Source organism: Delphinus delphis, chromosome 3, assembly GCF_949987515.2.
Source record: "Delphinus delphis chromosome 3, mDelDel1.2, whole genome shotgun sequence".
In the NCBI taxonomy this organism is placed as follows: Eukaryota; Metazoa; Chordata; class Mammalia; order Artiodactyla; family Delphinidae; genus Delphinus; species Delphinus delphis.
Window position 1 is genome coordinate 68,671,860 of NC_082685.1, and position 24,090 is coordinate 68,695,949.

At 38.4% G+C, this 24,090-nt stretch overlaps 1 protein-coding gene across 1 annotated transcript in view; it reads right to left on the reverse strand.

Moving 5' to 3' along the window:
• LMNB1 (lamin B1) overlaps positions 1-24,090 on the reverse strand; it is a 66,169-nt gene that overhangs the window by 13,895 nt on the left and 28,184 nt on the right. Inside the window, exons 3-8 of the mRNA XM_060008927.1 lie at positions 19,738-19,894; positions 18,971-19,096; positions 15,763-15,933; positions 14,215-14,340; positions 1,771-1,991; positions 481-706 (exon numbers count right to left, since the gene is read on the reverse strand). Coding sequence (XP_059864910.1) covers positions 481-706; positions 1,771-1,991; positions 14,215-14,340; positions 15,763-15,933; positions 18,971-19,096; positions 19,738-19,894 — 1,027 coding nt within the window. The remainder of the gene's footprint in view (positions 1-480; positions 707-1,770; positions 1,992-14,214; positions 14,341-15,762; positions 15,934-18,970; positions 19,097-19,737; positions 19,895-24,090) is intronic.

Consider the following 24,090-nt stretch of genomic DNA (forward strand, 5'->3'; position numbering starts at 1 on the left):
CATACTAGTCTTGATATAAATTAAATCAGTACTATTCATTCATTTATTTAGAGAGAAAAACACTCCCTACACGTGTCCGAGTCTGGGCTCGTATTTCCTTCCTTCCATAAAATTAACAGCTGGGAAAGAATATCTACCATCTATATCCATAATCTAACTTCTTCACAAATCTGGCTAGGTAGGACAGGGAATATTAATAATTCATCCTTAGGAAGGCCACAGTGACAAAATGACCAGATGTGAAAAAGAACCCTGGCTCTCTAAAGAAGAGCTAAGGAATAAAATCTTTAAACTACTAAGCGCACCATCCCTCTTCCTCCTCCTATTTAAATTTATACTACATTTCATGAATTTAGGTTAAAAAGGAGAAGGAAACTCTTATTCCACAGACTGAATCCAAATAAAGGCTGAGAAGTTATTACAATTGCAAGACACCAATCAGCAAAGCCACGCTGGACAAAAAGGGGTCTGTGTTTCCACCTGTTCGGAAGTGTTCTTCAAGCGGATAAATTTCCCATCAACATCTATCTCTTCAATGCAGACATTCCCAGTGGCTGAGGCAGAATGAGAGATGCTGACACTACTGCTGGCCTCGGATTCTTCCACGTCCACTCTCTTCCGCTTCCCTCTGGTTGTACGCACGCTGCGACTCGAGGATGCGCGTGATACTGTCACACGGGAAGAAGGGCTCGGAGAGAGCTTCAATCTACATGGAGGAATAAAACATTCCAATTATGAAACACATATGCCCCTCCTACCTTAAAAAAATGGATATTAATATCCTGTACATGCATTACTAAAGCAAAACATTAATGACAATCTGTTAGACAAAGCCAACATACATTTTTTTTTTTTTTTTTGCAGTACGCAGGCCTCTCACTGTTGTGGCCTCTCCCGTTGCGGAGCACAGGCTCCAGATGCGCAGGCTCAGCGGCCATGGCTCACGGGCCCAGCCACTGCGCGGCATGTGGGATCTTCCCAGACCAGGGCATGAACCCGTGTCCCCTGCATCGGCAGGTGGACTGTCAACCACTGCACCACCAGGGAAGACCCAACATATATCTTAACGAAGAGAAACTTATTTGTGCTACAATGCCCACTGTCATACTTTTTTTTCTTTTTAAAAAAGTATTATTTGAATGTTTTAGGTAGGAATAGACTATAACCATAATGCAGGAAGTTTGGAAAACCAGGGGGTGGGGAGATGAGGGGAGGACATTGGGGTGAACATGTCATCTACCACCACCCTACCACAACCCCTGTTACACTTAGTACACTTTCCTTAAGTTTTTCATACCTGCATTTTCTTTTTACAAAATTACAGTCACAGTGTATACAATACTGAAATTAAATGGCTTTTACTCTAAATCAGACACTTTCCCTTTGGAACTTTTTTCTCAGAAAAGGTATAAAAGGATTAATACACTAACCAGATTTGAAAAATAAGTATAAATATATAAATATATTCAGCAAATCTGATACTTTGTAACATATTAAATTATCAAAACATTTTAAATCTCAAAGGAAAGACTCTATCCTGACAGAGTTCAGCATTTAAAATAATAAGACTGCTTGAACAACTTCTAATGTTGAGGTAAAAGTATGATCTATTACTACCTATCTCTACAGCTAGGTATTAAAAGAAACAAGAAAATATTTAAAGTTGCCTTAATTGTTAAAAAAAAAAAAAAACCTATTTACTTTTCTTTAAATAGAAAGGGTGGGGGCAAAAAGCAGACTATGAGGTAGGGTGACAACTAAGTTACTCACCTCTCTTCTTCGCCTTCTAAGAGCTTCCTGTACGCACTGATTTCCATGTCCAGGGCTAACTTTACATCAAGAAGTTGTTCATAATCGTTCAGCTGTTGCTGCATCTGATCCCATATTTCCGCCATCTCTCTCTCTTTGTCAGACAGCATGCGGCGAGAGTTGTCTCTTTCTTTAGCAAGCAAGTCCTCCAACTCTTGAATCCTCTCCAAACATGCTCTAGACTTAAGATTCAAGGGAACACATTTACTTTCTAGGAACATTCCAACAGTAGCACAAGGCAGCTATTCTAAACTATTTCCTAGACTGGAACAAATCCAATCTCTGACACCAGAATCCAAGAAAATTTTTATTTTAAGAAATTAAAACCCAAAAATTTCTCCAATACAAAATACAGCCCTCAGGACAGTTTTATCTTATAAAAAGGCTAGAAAAAGATATATTCCTCAAATGTGTCATAAATGCACATATAATTTTTCTTTACTTGACCAAATAAAACAAAATTGTAAGCTGTGGTTTTAGTAAAAGTCAAGTCTGGCTCCCCTACAAACCAGTGAGCTCAAAAGAATAAAGTAACAAAAGTAAAGAATTAAAAGACAGAAAACTCATTGACAAAAGAAACCTAGTATCTTTTGGAGAAATGCTGGAACTGTTCAGAAACTGAAGAAAAGCGATTCCAGTTACCACTTTAGAACTGTTGTTCTTTCCCACGCTCAATCAGCATGCAAAGACTATATGATATATGGTAGTCTGGAAATATTATTGTAAACATAGAAACTTCATATTTGGTATTAAAAAAATGAAAAATCACACATCCTATACCAGAAGGTTCATCTTAGAAACCCTGTGGTTCACTAGGTAATTATTCATCTGTATTTCTCCAAGACAGAATTCATCTCCATAACCTCAGAAAATAACAAAGGTAATCAACTCAGAAAGACTGATGTATAGCTTAGGCCCTTAAATCACAAGTACCTGCGCATCAAAGCAGGAGAGAAAGGGCACATACTGTGCAAAAGTTAAATCTAGAAGGCTAAAGATAAAAAAGAGCTCTATGTTATGCAGAAACACTACACTCCAGGTTAGTGAATTTATTTCTCACAGGGGTACAGATTAAAAAATCTGAAATTACTTTGCATGTATACTGGGGCTGGATAAATAAGTAAATGGGATGGCAGAAGCCAGGTTTCTTACTCTCAGAGAGCAGTTACAGGTAAGCAAGGAAGGAAGCCTAAAGTGAACCCAGTGGTACAGGGTTAGAGTCAGAGACATATGTATAAACTCTTGGTTACCTTAATATAAACACAAGTGGACAGAGATACAATTACAGATAAATGTGTAAACATAGGTTAGCATATACACATTTATTACATAGCTCTGCCCACAAGCAGGCCTAGAAGCAATGACACCCCAATACCAATGAGCATACTCAGTGCCCAGATCTTAATTCTAGATGCCACTCTTCAATAAAAAGAACCAGGGCTACTTGCAGAAATAGCTGATTCTAGAGCTGGGGCAGGGAAAATACAAGATGACCCTAGAGCATCTTATAGAACCAGAAAGTAAAGAAGTGCTCAAAAAAAGGAGGAGCATGGTAGCCAATCTGACAGAACTCCTTATAGCCAAAGCTAGAACAATCTGAGCCAGTAAAACAATGTAGTATTCGATATTGTGTTAGAAAACATTTTATAAAAACATTTCTATGAGTCCATACTGATATAAACAAATGAATGAATAAATAAATATACAAATAGGGGGAAAAAAGATGAATCTTTACAAAAGAATTCCATTTAATAAAGGTAAATACTTTCTTCAGGGTGTGGAGCTAAATTCCTGCCCTTTACCCTTGAGAGTGGGATGGACTCAGTGACTTGCTTCCCAAGAACAGAGTATGGAAAGGCAAAAATAGTAACTTAACAGTGGAGAAACCTGGCAAACACTGTCTTAATCAATGGTAAGGGTTAACATCACCAGTGATGTTGTGTGTATGTCACGTAATCCCTGATATGATGTAACAAGAAGGGCACTTAAAATCCATAACCCCAGGCTGATCATGAGAAAAGCACCAGACAAACTTAGATTGGGGGACAGTCTACAGGACACCTGGCCAGTTCTTCTCAAGACTTTCAAGGTCATGAAAAACAAAGAAAGCCTAAGAAACTGTCACAGACCAGAGGAGACTTACAGAGACCTGTGGTATCCTAAAACACAAAAACTACAGTACAGCCTAGAGTATAGTTGATAGTAATGTACCAATGTCAGTGTCTTAGTTTTGACAAATGAACCACAGTCACCTAAGATGCTAACAATGGGGGGAAAACTCAGGGAGGGAAATAAGGGAACTGTCTGTACCAGCTTTCTAACTTTTCTGTAAAGCTACAATTATGCCAAAATAAAAAGGTTATCTAAAAAATAATCAACCAGGGACTTCCCTGGTGGCGCAGTGGTAAAAAATCCACCTGCCAACGCAGGGGACTTCAATCCCTGGTCGGGGAAGATCACATGCCACGGAGCAACTAAGCCCGTGCACCACAACTACTGAGCCTGCGCTCTAGAGCCCATGCACTACAACTACTGAAGCCGGTGCACCCTAGAACTCACGCGCCGCAACTACTGAGCCCACGCGCCGCAACTACTGAGCCCACGCACTGCAACTACTGAAGACAGCACGCTCTAGGGTCCTCACGCTGCAACTACTGAAGCCCACGTGCCTAGAAACCATGCTCGGCAACAAGAGAAGCCACCACGTTGGGAAGCCTGCACACTGCAACGAAGAGTAGCCGCTGCTCACTGCAACTAGAGAAAGCCCATGTGCAGCAATGAAGACCCAACACAGCCAAAAAAATTTTTTTAATTAAAAAAAAATCAACTAATCAATTTATTAAAATCCAGAGACATTCTATATCAGAAGCAGGCATTCATCTCAAGAGTGATACTAAATAAAATCCTGCCTCAGAGAATTTGCATTTAACTGCATTTGCAAAAAACCAGGCTATAAACTGAGAAATCCATTTCTTCTCCCTCTCAGGCTTATGATTTTTTTTGGAGGAAGAAAATATAAGAAGTGTAAAATGTGTCCTCTTTGGGAACTCCCTGGCGGTCCAGTGGTTAGGATTCCTCACTTCCACTGCAGGGGGCACGGGTTCAATCCCTGGTCGGGGAACTAACATCCCGCAGGCCACGCAGTGTGGCCAAAAAAAATAAATAAAACGTCTCCTCTTCAATCAATCTCTTCACTTTTATCTCCCATGTGGGAGAAACAGATGGGCAACAAGGTGGAATCTAAAGGGACATAAATCACCCAAGATTCAGACTTAATTTCTGAGCCTCAATTTGTAAACACCAAAATGTCTCTATTTGGCCGCCTCTGATGTTATAGAGTTCTTTAAGAGGGAAAAATCACAATCTAGGTATAAATAAGTTTTAAAGTTACTCTGAGTCATTTTGTATTTTAAATAGAAATAGTTAAATGTAGTTTAAATAGCTGCTCTACACCTGCTTTGTAGTGAAATACAACAAAGAACACAACATGAGAGATAGACCTAGATTCTTCTTCCTGATTCTGCCATTAACTGTAACATACCTCACTAAACTGGTATCCACATTAGGAAAACGAAGAGGTCTAACTAAACTATCTGTTAAGATTCTGCCTGTAACTCTACAGGCAGATAGAGTTAATATTTTACTAACTGGTTTCTAATGGTCTTCGGTTTTCTTTGTTTTAAAGTATGTAACATAATTGTACCAGTTTATTATGATCTAGCTGCAACAGAAGTTTCCAGAGTTCAGGTGTTAGAAAAACAAAAAGTAGAGGTAATCTCAAAGTGCCACTGTAGACTCTTTTGCCACTCAAACAGTCTCTGACCAATCAATTAATTTGGCCAAAGTCAAACATCTAGATAGAAATGAAAGAAATGCTATAAGCAATGTATGAAACTCCTAATTCCAAAACATAAAAACACTATCATATATATATATATATATATATATATATATATCTTAAAAAATATTTTCTAAGTCAGCATTTTTTTTTTGTGGTACGCAGGCCTCTCACTGTTGTGGCCTCTCCCATTGCAGAGCACAGGCTCCGGACGCGCAGGCTCAGCGGCCATGGCCCACGGGCCCAGCCGCTCCGCAGCATGTGGGATCTTCCCGGACCGGGGCACGAACCCGTGTCCCCTGCATCGGCAGGCAGACTCTCAACCACTGCACCACCAGGGAAGCCCTTTTCTTTCTTTTTTTGAATTTTATTTTATTTTATTTTTATACAGCAGGTTCTTCTTAGTTATCCATTTTATACATATTAGTGTATATATGTCAATCCCAATCTCCCAGTTCGTCACACCACCACCACCACCCCCTGCCACTTTCTCTTTCTTTCCTTTTTTCTCTCTTTCCCTCTGAGCCATATGGCTGACAGGGTCTTGGTGCCCCAGCCAGGTGTCAGGCCTTTGCCTCTAAGGTGGGAGAGCCAAGTTCAGGACATTGGTCCACCAAAGACCTCCCGGCTCCACATAATATCAAACAGCAAAAGCTCTCCCAGAGATCAACATCTCAACGCTAAGACCCAGCTCCACTCAACGACCAGCAAGCTCCAGTGATGGACACCCTAAGCCAAACAACTAGCAAGACAGGAACACAACCCCACCCATTAGCAGAGAGGCTGCCTAAAATCAGAAGTTCACAGACACCCCAAAACACACCACTGGATATGGTCCTGCCCACCAGAAAGACAAAATCCAGCCTCATCCACCAGAATACAGGCACTAATCTCCTCCACCAGGAAGCCTACACAACCCACTGAACCAACTTTAGCCACTGGGAGCAGACACCAAAAACAACGGGAACTATGAGCCTGCAGCCTGTGAAAAGGAGACCCCAAACACAGTGAGTTAAGCAAAATGAGAAGACAGAGAAATAATGCAGCAGATGAAGGAGCAAGGTGAAAACCCACCAGACCAAACAAATGAAGAGGAAACAGGCAGTCTACCTGAAAAAGAATTCAGACGAATGATAGTAAAGATGATCCAAAATCTTAGAAATAGAATGGAGAAAACACAAAAAATGTTTAACAAAGACCTAGAAAAACTAAAGAGCAAAACAAACAATGATGAACAACACAATAAATGAAATTAAAAATTCTCTAAAAGGAATCAATAGCAGAATAACTGAGGCAGAAGAACGGATAAGGGACCTGCAAGATAAAATAGTGGAAATAACTACCGCAGAGCAGAATAAAGAAAAAAGAATGAAAAGAATTGAAGATGGTCTTAGAGACCTCTGGGACAACATTAAACGCACCAACACACGAATTACAGGGGTCCCAGTAAGAAGAGAAAAAGAAAGGGACTGAGAAAATATTTGAAGAGATTATAGTTGAAAACTTCCCTAACATGGGAAAGGAAATAGTGAATCAAGTCCAGGAAGTGCAGAGAGTCCCATACAGGATAAATCCAAGGAGAAACACGCCAAGACACATATTAATCAAATTATCAAAAATTAAATACCAAGAAGACATATTAAAAGCAGCAAGGGGAAAGCAACAAATAACATACAAGGGAATCCCCATAAGGTTAACAGCTGATCTTTCAGCAGAAACTCTGCAAGCCAGAAGGGAGTGGCAGGACGTATTTAAAGAGATGAAAGGGAAAAAACTACAACCAAGATTACTCTACCCAGCAAGGATCTCATTCAGATTCGACAGAGAAATTAAAATCTTTACAGACAAGCAAAAGCTAAGAGAATTCAGCACCACCAAACCAGCTTTACAGCAAATGCTAAAGAAACTACTCTAGGCAGGAAATACAAGAGAAGGAAATGACCTACAATAACAAACCCAAAACAATTAAGAAAATGGTAATAGGAACATACATATCAATAATTACCTTAAATGTAAATGGATTAAATGCTCCAACCAGGGCTTCCCTGGTGGCTCAGTGATTCAGAGTCCGCCTGCCGATGCAGGGGACACGGGTTCATGCCCCGGTCCGGGAAGATCCCACATGCCACGGAGTGGCTAGGCCCGTGAGCCATGGCCACTGAGCCTGCGCGTCTGGAGCCTCAACGGGAGAGGCCACAACAGTGAGAGGCCTGTGTACCGCCAAAAAAAAAAAAAAACAGCTCCAACCAAAAGACATAGACTAGCTGAACGGATACAAAACCAAGAGCTGTATATACGCTGTCTACAAGAGACGCACTTCAGACCTAGTGACGCATGCAGACTGAAAGTGAGGGGATGGAAAAAGATATTCCATGCAAATGGAAATCAAAAGAAAGCTGGAGTAGCAATTCCCATATCAGACAAATTAGACTTTAAAAAGAGACAAAGAAGGACACTACATAATGATCAAGGGATAGATCCAAGAAGAAGATATAACAATTGTAAATATTTATGCACTCAACATAGGAGCACCTCAGTACATAAGGCAAATGCTAACAGTCATAAAAGGGGAAATCGACAATAACACCATCATAGTAGGGGACTTCAACACCCCACTTTCACCAATGGACAGATCATCCAAAATGAAAATAAATAAGGAAACACAAGCTTTAAATGATACGTTAAACAAGATGGACTTAACTGATATTTATAGGACATGCCATCCAAAAACAACAGAATGTATTTTCTTCTCAAGTGTCCACGGAACATTCTCCAGGATAGATCATATCTTGGGTCACAAATCAAGCCTTGGTAAATTTAAGAAAATTGAAATCAAGTATCTTTTCCGACCACAACGTTATGAGACTAGATAACAATTACAGGAAAAAAATCTGTAAAAAATACAAACACATGGAGGCTAAACAATACACTACTACCTAACCAAGAGATCACTGAAGAAATCAAAGAGGAAATCAAAAAATACCTATAAACGAATGACAATGAAAACACAACGACCCAAAACCTATGGGATGCAGCAAAAGCAGTTCTAAGAGGGAAGTTTACAGCAATACAATCCTACGTCAAGAAACAACAAACATCTCAAATACACAACCTAACCTTACACCTAAAGCAATTAGAGAAAGAAGAACAAAAAAACACCAAAGTTAGAAGGAAAGAAATCATAAAGATCAGATCAGAAATAAATGAAAAAGAAATGAAGGACACAATAGCAAAGATCAATAAAACTAAAGCTGGTTCTTTGAGAAGGTAAACAAAATTGATAAATCATTAGTCAGACTCATGAAGAAAAATAGGGAGAAGACTCAAATCAATACAATTAGAAATGAAAAAGGAGAAGTAACAACTGACACTGCAGAAATACAAAAGATCATGAGAGATTACTACAAGCAACTATATGCCAATAAAATGGACAACCTGGAAGAAATGGACAAATTCTTAGAAAAGCACAACCTTCCGAGACTGAACCAGGAAGAAATAGAAAAATTTAAATAGACCAATCACAGGCACTGAAATTGAGACTGTGATTTACAGTCTTCCAACAAACAAAAGCCCAGGACCAGATAGCTTCACAGGCAAATTCTACCAAACATGTAGAGAAGAGCTAACACCTATCCATCTCAAACTCTTCCAAAATACAGCAGAGGGAGGAACACTCCCAAATTCATTCTATGAGGCCACCTTCACCCTAATACCAAAACCAGACAAAGATGTCACAAAGAAAGAAAACTACAGGCCAATATCACTGATGAACATAGATGCAAAAATCCTCAACAAAGTACTAGCAAACAGAATCCAACAGCACATTAAAAGGATCATACACCCTGATCAAGTGTGGTTTACCCCAGGAATGCAAGGATTCTTCAATATATGCAAATCAATCGATGTGATACACCATATTAACAAACTGAAGGAGAAAAACCATATGGTCATCTCAATAGATGCAGAGAAAGCTTTCGACAAAATTCGACACCCATTTATGATAAAAACCCTCCAAAAAGTAGGCATAGAGGGAACTTACCTCAACATAATAAAGGCCATGTATGACAAACCCACAGCCAACATCGTTCTCAATGGTGAAAAACTGAAAGCATTTCCTCTAAGATCAGGAACAAGACAAGGTTGTCCACTCTCACCACTGTTATTCAACATAGTTTTGGAAGTTTTACCCACAGCAATCAGAGAAGAAAAAGAAATAAAAGGAATCCAAATCGGAAAAGAAGAAGGAAAACTGTCACTGTTTGCAGATGACATGATACTATACATAGAGAAGAATCCTAAAGACACTACCAGAAAACTACTAGAGCTAATCAATGAATTTGGTAAAGTAGCAGGATACAAAATTAATGCACAGAAATCTCTGGCATGCCTATACACTAATGATGAAAAATCTGAAAGAGAAATTAAGGAAACACCCCCATTTACCACTGCAACAAAAAGAATAAAATACCTAGGAATTTACCTACCTAAGGAGACAAAAGACCTGTATGCAGAAAATTATAAGACACTGATGAAAGAAGTTAAAGATGATACAAATAGATGGAGAGATATATACCATGTTCTTGGACTGGAAGAATCAACATTGTGAAAATGAGTATACAACCCAAAGAAATCTACAGATTCAATGCAATCCCTATCAAACTACCAATGGCATTTTTCACAGAACTAGGACAAAAAATTTCTCAATTTGTTTGGAAACATAAAAGACCCCAAATAGCCAAAGCAATCTTGAGAAAGAAAAACAGAGTTGGAGGAATCAGGCTCCTGGACTTCAGACTATACTACAAAGCTACAGTAATCAAGACAGTATGGTACTGGCACAAAAACAGAAATATAGATCAATGGAACAGGATAGAAAGCCCAGAGATAAACCGACACACCTATGGTCACCTTATTTTTGATAAAGGAGGCAAGAATATACAAAGGAGAAAAGACAGCCTGTTCGATAAGTGGTGCTGGGAAAACTCAACAGCTACATGTAAAAGAATGAAATTAGAACACTCCCTAACACCATACACAAAAATAAACTCAAAATGGATTAAAACCTAAATGTAAGGCCAGACACTATCAAACTCTTAGAGGAAAACATAGGCAGAACACTCTATGACATAAATCACAGCAAGATCCTTTTTGACCCACCTCCTAGAGAAATGGAAATAAAAAAATAAACAAATGGGACCTAATGAAACTTCAAAGCTTTTGCACAGCAAAGGAAACCATAAACAAGACCAAAAGACAACCCTCAGAATGGGAGAAAATATTTGCAAATGAAGCAACTGACAAAGGATTAACCTCCAAAAGTTACAATCAGCTCACGCAACTCAATATCAAATAACAAACAACCCAATCCAAAAATGGGCAGAAGACCTAAATAGACATTTCTCCAAAGAAGATATACAGATTGCCAACAAACACATGAAAGGATGCTCAACATCACTTATCATTAGAAAAATGCAAATCAAAACTACAATGAGGTATCATCTCACACTGTTCAGAATGGCCATCAACAAAAAATCTACAAACAGTAAATGCTGGAGAGAGTGTGGAGAAAAGGGAACCCTCCTGCACTGTTGGTGGAATGTAAAATGATACAGCCACTATTGAGAACAGTATGGAGGTTCCTTAAAAAACTAAAAATAGAATTACCATATGACCCAGCACTGCCACTACTGGGCATATACCCAGAGAAAACCATAATTCAAAAATAGTCATGCACCACAATGTTCATTGCAGCTGTATTTACAATAGCCAGGACATGGAAGCAACCTAAGTGTCCATCAAGAGGTGAATGGATAAAGAAGATGTGGCACATATATACAATGGAATATTACTCAGCCATAAAAAGAAACAAAACTGAGTTATTTGTAGTGAGGTGGATGGACACAGAGTCTGTCATACAGAGTGAAGTAAGTCAGAAAGAGAAAAGCAAATACCGTATGCTAACACATATATGGAATCTAAAAAGAAAAAATAGTTCTGAAGAACCTAGGGGCAGGACAGGAACAAAGACTCAGACATGGTGAATGGACTTGAGGATATGGGGAGGGGGAAGGGTAAGCTGGGACAAAGTGAGAGAGTGGCATGGACTTATGTATACTACCAAATGTAAAATAGAAAACTAGTGGGAAGCGGCTGCATAGCACAGGGAGATCAGCTAGGTGCTTTGTGACCACCCAGAGGGGTGGGATAGGGAGGGTGGGAGGGAGAAGCAAGAGGGAGGAGAAATGGGGATATATGTATATGTATAGCTTATTCACTTTGTTATAAAGCAGAAACTAACACACCATTGTAAATCAATTATACTCCAATAAAGATGTTAAAAAATTTTTTTAAATAAAAAATAAAGGCTATGTCAATTTTAAGTAAAACTAAGGAAGTACTTCACTAACATGAGTCACTTAAGCAAAAAGGAAGTTCTATGGCCTAACATGCATCATGATGAAACTAAGACTCCACAACAAATACAATTAAGATATACAGTATGAAAAATATATGGTTCTTTTCTTTTTGGTGATCTTTTTAAGGTTAAAATTTATCAACCAAAGAAGATATCCCTTAAGATATATTATTTATCATAAAATCTGATACCAGTAATGAATAGATGAAAGGATCATTCTCCATCCCCCTGAAATTTAGAGAGAAATTTTAAACTATTCTGGCTGAAGGAGGTTCTTCTCTCCTATTTCCTAAGGAGTGAGTTCCTCAAAACCCCCAGGGCCCTGCCTGCCATTTTTTAAAAACCACTAACATGAAGTTAACCAAAAAACTTGCAAAGATGCGAACATAGCTACCAGGCAAACAGGGAAACAGCCCTGGACCTGAGTCAGAAGACGTAGCTACCAAATTTCAGAGCCTACCACTGTTTAACCACAGGCAAGTCTTCGTCTTTTCATCTGTAAACATCCATACGTAGCATAATCAAGTGGATTAAGCACCAGCCACATCCCCACACCCCCCAAAAGACAGGGAATTGTAAAATTGAGGAAGAGGGGATAATTAGAATACGATTTATTAGATGGATAAAAGTAGTAAATGTCAACTCAGAGTAAAAACAGACAGGACTATTTTTGGAAAGGTACCTATTAAATGGTGCAATGGAAAACAGATTGTTAAATTCTTTTCTTTTTTTTCTAGAATGCACTTATTCTCACAGGCATTCTCTGAAAGGCCAAATTCTTTTTTTTTAATCTTTATTGGAGTATAATTGCTTTATAATGGTGTGTTAGTTTCTGCTTTATAACAAAGTGAATAAGCTATACATATACATATATCCCCACATCTCCTCCCTCTTGCGTCTCCCTCCCACCCTCCCTATCCCACCCCTCTAGGTGGTGAGATTGTTAAATTCTTAAAAGAAAATCTTTGAAGAGAGTGAGGTGTAAAGGGAAAAACTGGGAACTATGAAAGAAACCCATTTATCAGCCTACCTGCTCTGGGCCGGTCATTAAACTCACCCAGGTCTGTGGTCAGACTGAATGAACTCAAAGGTCCTTGTCCTTCCAGCTCTACTGTTACATGAAAACTTCAAAATACTATCAGGACAAAATAGGTCCAAAATAATTTTTAAATTTATGTTGTGAGTAATAAAGTAAGTACACATGATAAGCAATATAAAAACTTCTGTTTTTTAATTAACTTTTTTTACACCACCCTGTTTTATATAACTCATTGCTTTCTAAATTCCTACAATAAATGTCTTCAGTTTTACAATCAGAAAAGGATATTACTAAAAACAAAGGAAAAAGAAAGCTTAATCAAGAATAAAAAAGTTTATTCATGTGGAAAATTTAAAACAACAAACTTTCCTCCCTTAAGGAAAACAGAAGCTGAAGTTACTTTCCAAGTAATTAAGGTGAGTAGATTATCAAAACATTCTGCATACTTCTATGGTTGTACATGTACTTTGTGTGCACATCGACATCACCCTTAGACTAAAAACCAGATTTCAGGCAGTGTCCACACCTGCTTACGCTGCACTCAGAGTGCACCATCACATACTGACAGGCACCCATCAACACAACCAGTAACAGTCATGTGACAGTTAGGCGTGCCAATGAATCAATGAGTCACTAAATTCTTAACTAAGATGCAAATTGATGCTACTTCCCAAGATACTAACTATTGGGTATTCTAAGCATGGAAAAAATTTGTCTAGAAACACAAAGCATTTACCACCCACACAGAATTTCTGCAGGTTTTTCTTCATTATGGTTTCTAAATGTGATGAAAAAGAGTACGTTGGAAAGAGCACTATGTGGAGATCAGGCTGCTGGATGGGTCAGAAAACCTGGGCCCTGGGGTAAATCCAAGGAATAAGCCAGCAGGTTGCACCCTCAAGGGCAGCTCTGAGTAATCTATTAGGTCAGGAACAACAGTCTCTGATCAGAGGATGCTTATGAAATGACGAATAGAAAAATAATCTGGACAGCACTGTGAAACCAGAATTCAGGAAAATACTATCCTCTCTGAAAAGTGATTTCAGGCAGAGCTGAGCAGGTAGACTACCATGGTGGAGGTGGCCTTCAAGTACAACTCCCATGCTTACTTACCTCTTTCTGTAGATTAGAAAGCTGAGATGAGAGACTCTCAATTCTCACACGACTTTCCATCAGTTCTTCCCTGGCACTATTGACAGTAGATGTATTCATCTCTGACGACAGTCTGGCATTCTCAAGCTAAATAAAGAAGCAGACCATAGTCAGTTTCATCTAGTGAATTAGAACAAACAAATGAGGAACCATGACTTATCTCAAGGCATCTCATTTCAAACCTAAACCCTGCCAGTAACTAGTTGATGAAACAGGAAAAGCATCATGAAGTTTGCTGATGTGCTATGAATTACCTTAAAAGTCTTTCTGCCTTTTCGGCTCAATTCCCAATATAGGAGCTTAACAATGCTGATATACCTGGGTCTTTACCCAAAATTTAGTGCTTCAATATTTCATCCATTATATATCTAATGTCTCAGATAACACTGCTAATAAGGAGACTGGACAGGAGCAATTTAACTGTGGTGGCATTTGTAGGAAAACAAGCATCATATACCCCTAACCCACCAAATCTGATACAGAATATAAAGCAATAAGCAGAAAGTACTAATTTAGAGATTATTTCAAACCAAACAGACACACTTCTTTTCAGAAGCAAAAAACAGCTCCTCTGGTAGAAACAATATCCCGCTCCTCCAAATGCCCACAGCATTCTGTTCTGCATGTGTCTCAGGCACGTTTTTTATGTAGGTCTCGTCCCTGGCTCCCTTTGAGGCCAGAGTCTCTTTGACTGACTAATCCTTACTTAAGCTCTGTCACTGCCCAGCACAATGCCAGCACTGAGTAAGTGCGGAACAACTAAACGTAGGGATTAAAAGATCTCTCCCTCTCACCAGGCAATTATTACTTCATAACGTGGATTAAAAGCAACATGAACAATTTGAGGCCATGCAATGGAAATTATTTTCAACACCTCTATGACCCTAATTTTCTAAGTCTTCCACTAATAACTCTTTTTAATCAAATCATGTAACATTTAACACATTGGGGTAAAATTATTTACTATGAAAGCCCGTACTCAGGGAGTTAATAAATTTTTGCATGGTCTCCTAATACAAGAGAGAAGTTTCTATAGTCTTTTTTTAATGAATAATTAGTGGCAGAGGAAACTGCAGACACTGTCCATTTGGCCTTTGTTCAAAAAAGCCCAAAGTGTGGTGGTCACAACCTATGTACAATGATGACATGGAAGTCAGAACTAGATGCAGTCCAACAAGATTAGTACTTGTTACTGAAGGAGAAGCTATTTTCAGATGGCTGGAGTTTAACTAATATGACTTGACATGAATGATCGATCAGTTGGACAAAGAGAAAAACCTTACCTTTGATAAAAGTAGAATAACCCTACTTTCTTTGAATAATCTCTAATAACATTTACTTTATAAAAAACTGCTTTCTTTAAAAAAAAATCCATTTTTTATATCCACGGAGACTAAGGGAATTCATTTAAGAAAACTAGAACAAACCAAACATCAAGTCATGTTCTCAGGGAGACTATGAAACAAAGGCTTCAAGTGTGTAAAGCCATCCCTGGAAGAGTCTGCTCACTTTGGCGTGGTAAGTCTGCTCCATCTCTTCCTTGTACAGCTTGACTTGGGCATCGTGTTGCTCTCTCATCTCATGAAGGGCTTGAGCCAGCTTGTACTCATACTCAATCTGACGCCCAGAATCCACCTCTACCAAGCGAGTTTCATGCTTCCTTCTGGTCTCATTAATCTCCTGTGGGGAGCAGGGAATGACATAAAACCAAGTTACTTACCATAGCTGCACTGGTACAAGTCTGAGTGACATCAAGGCCATCTGAGGTATTACACACCAAGCTCCTCATGTTTTGTCCTAGGGCAAGTATGTGAATAGATACTTTTTTGCCTTCATTTTCAAGTAAGAAGATTTTTGAGCTGGAACTAATGACAGAAATGGTAGCATCTCAAGCCCTACGAATTTTATGTTTCTTTTTAGTAGCATACCTATTTATTTCTCTAAAGGCAAGGAATGGCTGGAAGACTTACTAAAGTACCAGGCAATCGTGGATAACTAGGTACACTGAATAGCACGTAATTATTTTTCTAAATTGTACTGATGATACTAAGGACAACTCTGAAAAAAATCTAAAAGATAAGTTAGAAACTTATCAGCAAAACTTCAACTAGAAGATTTATACATAATAAAAGTTTTCTTAGGCATACTAAGATGCAATAGACAGAGCAAGCTAATTTACATGACTTATCCTAACAGCTGGTAGTGTGCTAAGGTATCAACATCAATTGATACAGAATCTTACTGACAATATTACGTTGCTATCTCAAGTACATATGACAATTCACTATTAAAGAATAGAAATAATAGGCATAATCCTTCACATTATGTTTTAAGGAACTATCCAAACTCGAATGGCTAGGAACACAAGTCTAAGAATAAAATTTTCATTCTAGCTTCTAGCTCTGAAAACACAACAGATCTGTCTTTAATGGCAATAATTAAAGAGGCCACAAGAGGGGGATATAAGAAGAACATGTTTCTGTATCATCTTACAGCATGCAGTTTTTCTTTGCATTTCCTCATTTTTCTCTTAACCAGAGGAAGATACACTCGATAGAATCAGAAACCCAGGGTTCAAATTCCGGTTCTGCCATTAATCTCCCAAGGCTCACATCTATATGATGACGCGAATGATACTTAAATCATAAAAATATGCAAATGAAAGGTTTAGTTCAACAAATATTGAGTACCTACTAATCATTTTGCCCTTTGCCTCCTTTCCTCTTCTTCCTGTTTTTCTCCTTCCTCTTTCTTACCCCTAAACTGTTCATAATAAGGAATTTACATATATTTATTGCATAGAATTTTATTCTCCATGTTAAAAGAAAGAAATGAGGAATATTTTAAATTCATTCTCAAAAAGGCAAAACCCCAAAATTCAAAGTTGCTACCCAAACATTCTAAAAATACTAAATTACTTTTTACTGATGCCGTTTTTCACTTAACATTTTATGTAGAATCAGTGACTTACAAAGAAAAAAATACTCAACTCCTGGTTTAAAGATGCAGGAGTACACACAGTGTCAAAAGTAAGAAATAATAGATCACGGACAATTTTAACAAAACAAAACAAAAATGTAGGTCAACTTAATATAAAGATACTTCAATTTATAAGCAGAACTGTAGTTAATAATAATATAGTAGTTAATAATAATTATATGACAGGGACTTCCCTGGTGGTGCTGTGGTTAAGAATCCACCTGCCAATGCAGGGGGACGGGGTTCAAGCCCTGGTCCAGGAAGATCCCACATGCCGCGGAGCAACTAAGCCTGTGCACCACAACTACTGAAGCCCAAGTGCCTAGAGCCCGTGCTTGGCAACAAGAGAAGCCACTGCAATGAGAAGCCCGCGCACCACAACAAAGAGTAGCCCCCGCTCGTCGCAACTAGAGAAAGCCCGCGTGCGGCAACGAAGACCCAATGCAACCAAAAATAAATAATAAACAAATAGATTTACTGAAAATAATAATAATGATAAAATAATTATTACTATATGACAGCATTCACTGTAGTTTACAAGAAGCTATCACACACAATATTCCACTTTGATCCTCACCACACCTTGAAGAAAAAATAGCAGGTACTGATATTTCATTTTTAAATAGGAAACTGACGCAAGAACTGTCCAAAGTCTGGCTGTTTATCCAGTGAGTGCACTTTGCCCCCACAATACCTAGTTTAATATTATATTGTCACAAAAATGGTCAGATTTTTATTATATTATTTTTTCTCCAAATAAAAAATATTATTTAACTTCTACAATAAATTTCTATTTTAAAAGCATTGTTAGTCACCGTTTTCAAAATTACATTACTTTTAAAAACATTATGTATTTAACTGCATGTTCTCTAACCTGGGTGAATTCCAACCGTCTTCAATTTTGAGAAAATATATATTCCCCTTTCTTCAACTGTATTACAGTACACTTCTTTTTTGGCAAATGTTGCTACCTTCACCCCTCAAGGCTTAACCAGAAGTTACGGCTTATAAATGATACTGTTAGATATACATATATAACTGTAAGTGCTCTGGGTAACCAGCCCCCAGTGGTTGCTACCTCCCGGTATTCACCCGCTGTGTGATCCCCCTTCCATAGTGCATCTTGGTTGGTCTGTGTGATGGGGAGTGAGGGTATATCACTTTGGGATTAGTTAATAGAAGTTAATGTGGCTTGTCTTGCTCTCTCTCTCTCATCACTCACTCGAAGAGTCCTATCGTGAGCAGCCCTATAGAGAAGCCCATGCTGAACTGATACCTCTGGCCAAAAACCTACGAATGAACTCCAAACCGGTTCCTGCAGCCCAGGCTGAAAGCCTGACTACAGCCTCATGAGAGACCCTGAAACAACCATCCAGTTAAGCAGCTCTCAGATCCCTGACCTTCAGAAACTGTGAGATAATAAAAGTCTGTGGTTTAAGTTACTAAGTTTTTGAAGTAATTTGTTAATTTGAAGTAATTTGTTAGGCAAAACATATAACTAATACAAATGCAGAGGTTGATAGTAATTAACAGCTGTAGCCAAGCCTTTTTAAGTTAGGTGGAAGTAAAAGCTTTTAAGTTTACCATAGCACCCTGACTTCTTCCTCGCAGTCCTTTAGCATCAGTGCCTTAAATAATTTGCCTACAAAATTCTTCCCATTTTTCATACGTATAGCTTATAACAAAGCCTTTTGGGATCCCTCCATTCCTTAAAAAAAATAAAATTATATATAATTACCTCCTCATACATGTTTTTACGAAACTCCAAGTCCTCAGTAAGGCTCTGACAGCGATTCTCCAAATCCACTTTAAGTAAAGTTTCATCTGCTAACTGTTTTTTCGCAGCAGCTAAAGAGGCTTCCAACTAATATAAGGAAAAAGAATTAATGAAAATTATACAGCAACCATTTAGCAATGAATTTAATAGATACCTACGGATTGAATCAAATCAAGTATTACAATTTCTATATATTTGTTAATGTATGAGAGTCCCTCATGATAACATTTATCACAGAACTGTGGGTTCAACTGCTGGTCCCACCCACAGAGTGTCACATCAAAACACCTCTCAAATTTGGTAAACGGCAACAGGGAATGAACAGAAACCTATGACTTACATTTGAAAACTCAAACTAACGATTTTAGCTACCACTTTCATTTTTTCCTGTGTGCAGAGCACCATTATGACACCTTCTCTCTTTTTACCTCGCATTTTGGTACAATAATGAAATAGGCTGTGAGAGCAAGAAACAGAATGAGCATAAGCACAACAGAGAGGACGGAGAGCAGCAACAAGATCTGCATAGTCCAGACACAAGGACTGAGAGGTGAGGGTGCTTTACATGTTAGCTAGTTCAAGGCTATCCTTGCAGGTTAACCACCCACCAAAATAACTTAATAAATTTTTAAACGTAAAAAGCATAAAATAAATTTTACAATCAATCAATCAAAACAAATGGGGCAATTAACCTGCCAAATACGGCTCAAGAGCAGAGTTTACCTTACCTGGGCAATCTGATCCTTCAGATCCTCCAAATCGCTCTCTAAACTTTTTTTATCACCAAGAGCAGTAGCCAGAGCTGCATCTTTCGAATTCAGCGCGGCTTCGTATTCTCGAAGCTTGATCTGGGCTCCATTAAGATCAGATTCTTTCTTAGCATAACTGCAAGACATTTGAAAAAGTGCAAGAAATCAAATTATACCTCTGACTTGAAGCCTTCTCCCTCCCTGCTTAAGGGGGAAATAAAAGAAGAGGCAATTTAAATAAAGGCTGCCATAACCTACTAAAATTACAGGAGCAATTCAGGAACACTAGATCTAGAGTTTTTGGTGAATAATAACTTTCTCTTTCAATGATTTCCCTTCCCTGATTAGGAATGACTCTAGGTCTAAAATGTCCATAGGCCCAACGTACAAGAATCCTGGTTGTCTCTGAGGGAGAACACAAGTCCTCCTTTTTCTATAAAGAGGCATCTATATGCTTCACTAAAACATTTTTGAAGAAATGGAAATTTACTATTTTTAAATACAATGAATATTATAAAATAAGATGTACAGGAGACATAAATCAAGATAAACGATGAGATTAAGTAAGTGAAAATGAACTGTTACTTTAAAAAATAATTTTATGACTTGATGATATATAGAAACTCCTTTGACATTACCTAAGAATTAACTGACCCTAAGCTTGCAAGTAGTTTCCATTTCTTACATAAGAGGTGATTTTAAAATTTCCTTAACTACAAATAAGGGGCTTCCTAGTATTTTGAAGAAAAGTTAATTTTTCCTGTTTATACTATTAACTATCCAAGAATGAAACTCAAATTAAGGTTTCTTTTACTTCTAAATATCACTTTTTATTAAATGGAATTCTACATTATAAAATTAAGGTTCCTTAGGATACATTTTGTCAAATAATTATATTTTAAAGATCAGTATTTTTTAATCCAAATAAGTCCATTATCATTAATTAGTCATATGGGCAAAGTCTTAATAACATAAAAATTTTTGATAGCCATTCTTAATTAAAACTGATATTACAGACAAATATTTCTACTACTGATGTGTGAGAGTGGGCTTAACAGAGGAATCTTTAGTTAACAGAACTTTTTAAAAATATTGTAATATTATAATAAAATGAAGAAAACAGCTATCCAAAGGATAAGCAAAGGTAGTTTGAAGAGAAGATTTAATAGTACTCATTTCTTACTCATTTTGGTATTATACAACAACTACGTACACACATAAAATCTCAGCAGTCATATCACAATAATTTTTTTCTTAAATCCTGTATTTTTAAAAACCACAAGATGGCAGCCTTTCCCTGAAGACTTTGTTTAGGAAGGTGGTGCGGGGGGACGGACTGTTGGGAAAAAAAAATTCCATACAGTCACTACTTTGTAACAAAAATGCCTAGTTCATACAAGTGCTGGGTCTGAAAGCTAGGAACACCATAGAAAAGAATCAGCGCTTGTAGAGGAGCTATTACTTTATCTCACTATATAAATGACCAGAGCTGACAGGGAAAAATACCATAATAGAGAATTGCACAATATTTACAAAAGCTACTTACTCAAAATTACTTACTTAACAGTTACAAAAATTCTACTGCACCACTGTCTAATATTTAAGTCTCAGATCATAATGTGGTGCTTCTGAACATGGTGCCTCAAGGCAGGAAAGTGAACCTGTGCTTCCCAGAAACCAAAATGGCCCACCAAGAAGGATACTGAATTTAAAAAAAAAAAAATTCACACCAATTTTACTGGCTACTGCATGTTCTGTCTGTTTGATTTCATTGGCTTAATAGATAATAATACATGTCATGATTCCAAATTCAGAATGTTGTAGCACAAGTGAAATTACTGCACAATGGTCTTGTGGAGTGTACGAAATTCGAGAAGCCAAAAATTAGGACAGTACACCTAAATGGCTAGAATATGGTGATTTCTTCAACAAAAATCAAGACCAGGTAAGACAAGGAGTGGTGGACTAAGGGGATGAGTAGGATATGCTATTATCTTATTGTGATAGGTACCCTCTAGCCCTGCAATGGTACCAGCTGAAATCTGATGTCAAGTTCTCAGTCACTTATACCACCGTTACTCTGTAAAAATATAAATTGTTCCATTATAAATTCTTTCTTAAAGTTGTAACTTTTACATTACTGAACAAATTAAGCAGATATACATCAGAAGTTGGAAATGTGCTTAAAATTACAAATAAAAGCTAACCCCATACATGCCCTGGCTTGAGGGAAGAGAGTCGAAAACTGCTTCTGCACGTGGCACATACTTATATTACACTTACCGTACTGATCCTATCTATTTGTGGATATACTTAGCTACCTTGAGAGACAGAACTCTTTGAGGGCAACAGCCATGACTTATTATTCTTCTATCTTCTGTATAGACAACCTGTAGACAATGAGTGTTTTGGTAATTGTTAAATGAAAATCCCCCATACACTCCCCCCAAAAACTCACTCTGCTTTTTTTATGCGATGTAAAATATCACGTCCTTTCCTACAAGAAAAAATAACTGTGACACTTCTGTAATCTCTAAAATTCACATTCCTAGATGTCCTCCCTATTACCTTGCCAATTTCCGAGGCTAGATGGGTCATGAAAGAAATTTTTGCTTACACTCAAGTCTCCATCTGCTAAGAAGCCACAAATCAGTAAGTTTTATATGCCATACAAGCGCAACAAGGACAAACGTGGGCCAAGCAGCAAGTTAACATCTTGAACATAACTTATGTCATAGTTTTCTAGTTGTATTATTTTTCATTCATTAAAAATGATGCAGGTAAAAAAAAAAAAAGATGCAGGTAGATTGGTTCAAAATGGTGGAGTAGAAGGACGTGCTCCCACTACCTCTTGCAAGAGCACCAGAATCACAACTAACTGCTGAAAAATCATCGACAGGAAGACACTGGAACTCACAAAAAATGATACCCCACATCCAAAGACAAAGGAGACACCACAATGAGACAGTAGGAGGGGTGCAATCACAATAAAATCAAATCCCACAACTGCTGGGTGGGTGACTCACAAACTGGAGAACACTTATACCACAGAAGTCCACCCACTGGAGTGAAGGTTCTGAGCCTCACGTCAGGCTTCCCAACCTGGGGGTCCGGCAACAGGAGGAGGAATTCCTAGAGAATCAGACTTTGAAGGCTAGTGGGATTTGATTGCAGGACTTCGACAGGACTGGGGGAAACAGAGACTCCATTCTTGGAGGGCACACACAAAGTAGTGTGTGCGTCGGGACCCAGGGGAAGGAGCAGTGACCCCCACAGAAGACTGAACCAGACCTACCTGCTAGTGTTGGAGGGTCTCCTGCAGAGGCGGGGGGTGGCTGTGTCTCACCATGAGGACAAGGACACTGGCAGTAGAAGTTCTGGGAAGTACTCCTTGGCGTGAGCCCTCCCAGAGTCTGTCACTAGCCCCACCAAAGAGTCCGAGGAGGCTCCAGTGTTGGGTCATCACAGGCCAAACAACCAACAGGGAGGGAACCCAGCCCCACCAATCAGCAGACAAGCAGATTAAAGTTTTTACTGAGCTCCGCCCACCAGAGCAAGAGCCAGCTCTACCCACCACCAGTCCCTCCCATCAGGAAACTTCCACAAGCCTCTTAGATAGCCTCATCCACCAGAGGGCAGACAGCAGAAGCAAGGAGAACTACAATCCTGCAGCCTGTGGAACAAAAACCATATTCACAAAAAGACAGACAAGGTGAAAAGGCAGAGGGCTATGTATCAGATGAAGGAACAAGATAAAACCCCAGAAAAACAACTAAATGAAGTGGAGATAGGCAACCTTCCAGAAAAAGAATTCAGAATAATAATAGTGATGATGATCCTGGACCTCGGAAAAAGAATGGAGGCAAAGATCAAGAAGATGCAAGAAATGTTTAACAAAGACCTAGAAGAATTAAAGAAGAAACAAACAGAGATGAACAATACAATAACTGAAATGAAAACGACACCAGAAGAAATCAATAGCAGAATAACTGAGGCAGAAGAATGGATAAGTGACCTGGAAGACAGAATGGTGGAATTCACTGCTGCAGAACAGAATGAAGAAAACAGAATGAAAAGAAATGAAGTCAGCCTAAGAGACCTCTGGGACAACATTAAACACAAAAACATTTGCATTATGGGGTCCCAGAAGGAGAAGAGAGAGAGAAAGGACCCAAGAAAATATTTGGAGATTATAGTTGAAAACTTCCCTAACCTGGGAAAGGAAATAGCCACCCAAGTCCAGGAGGCACAGAGCGTCCCATACAGGATAAACCCAAGGAGAAACACGCAGAGACACATAGCAATCAAGCTGGCAAAAATTAAAGACAAAGA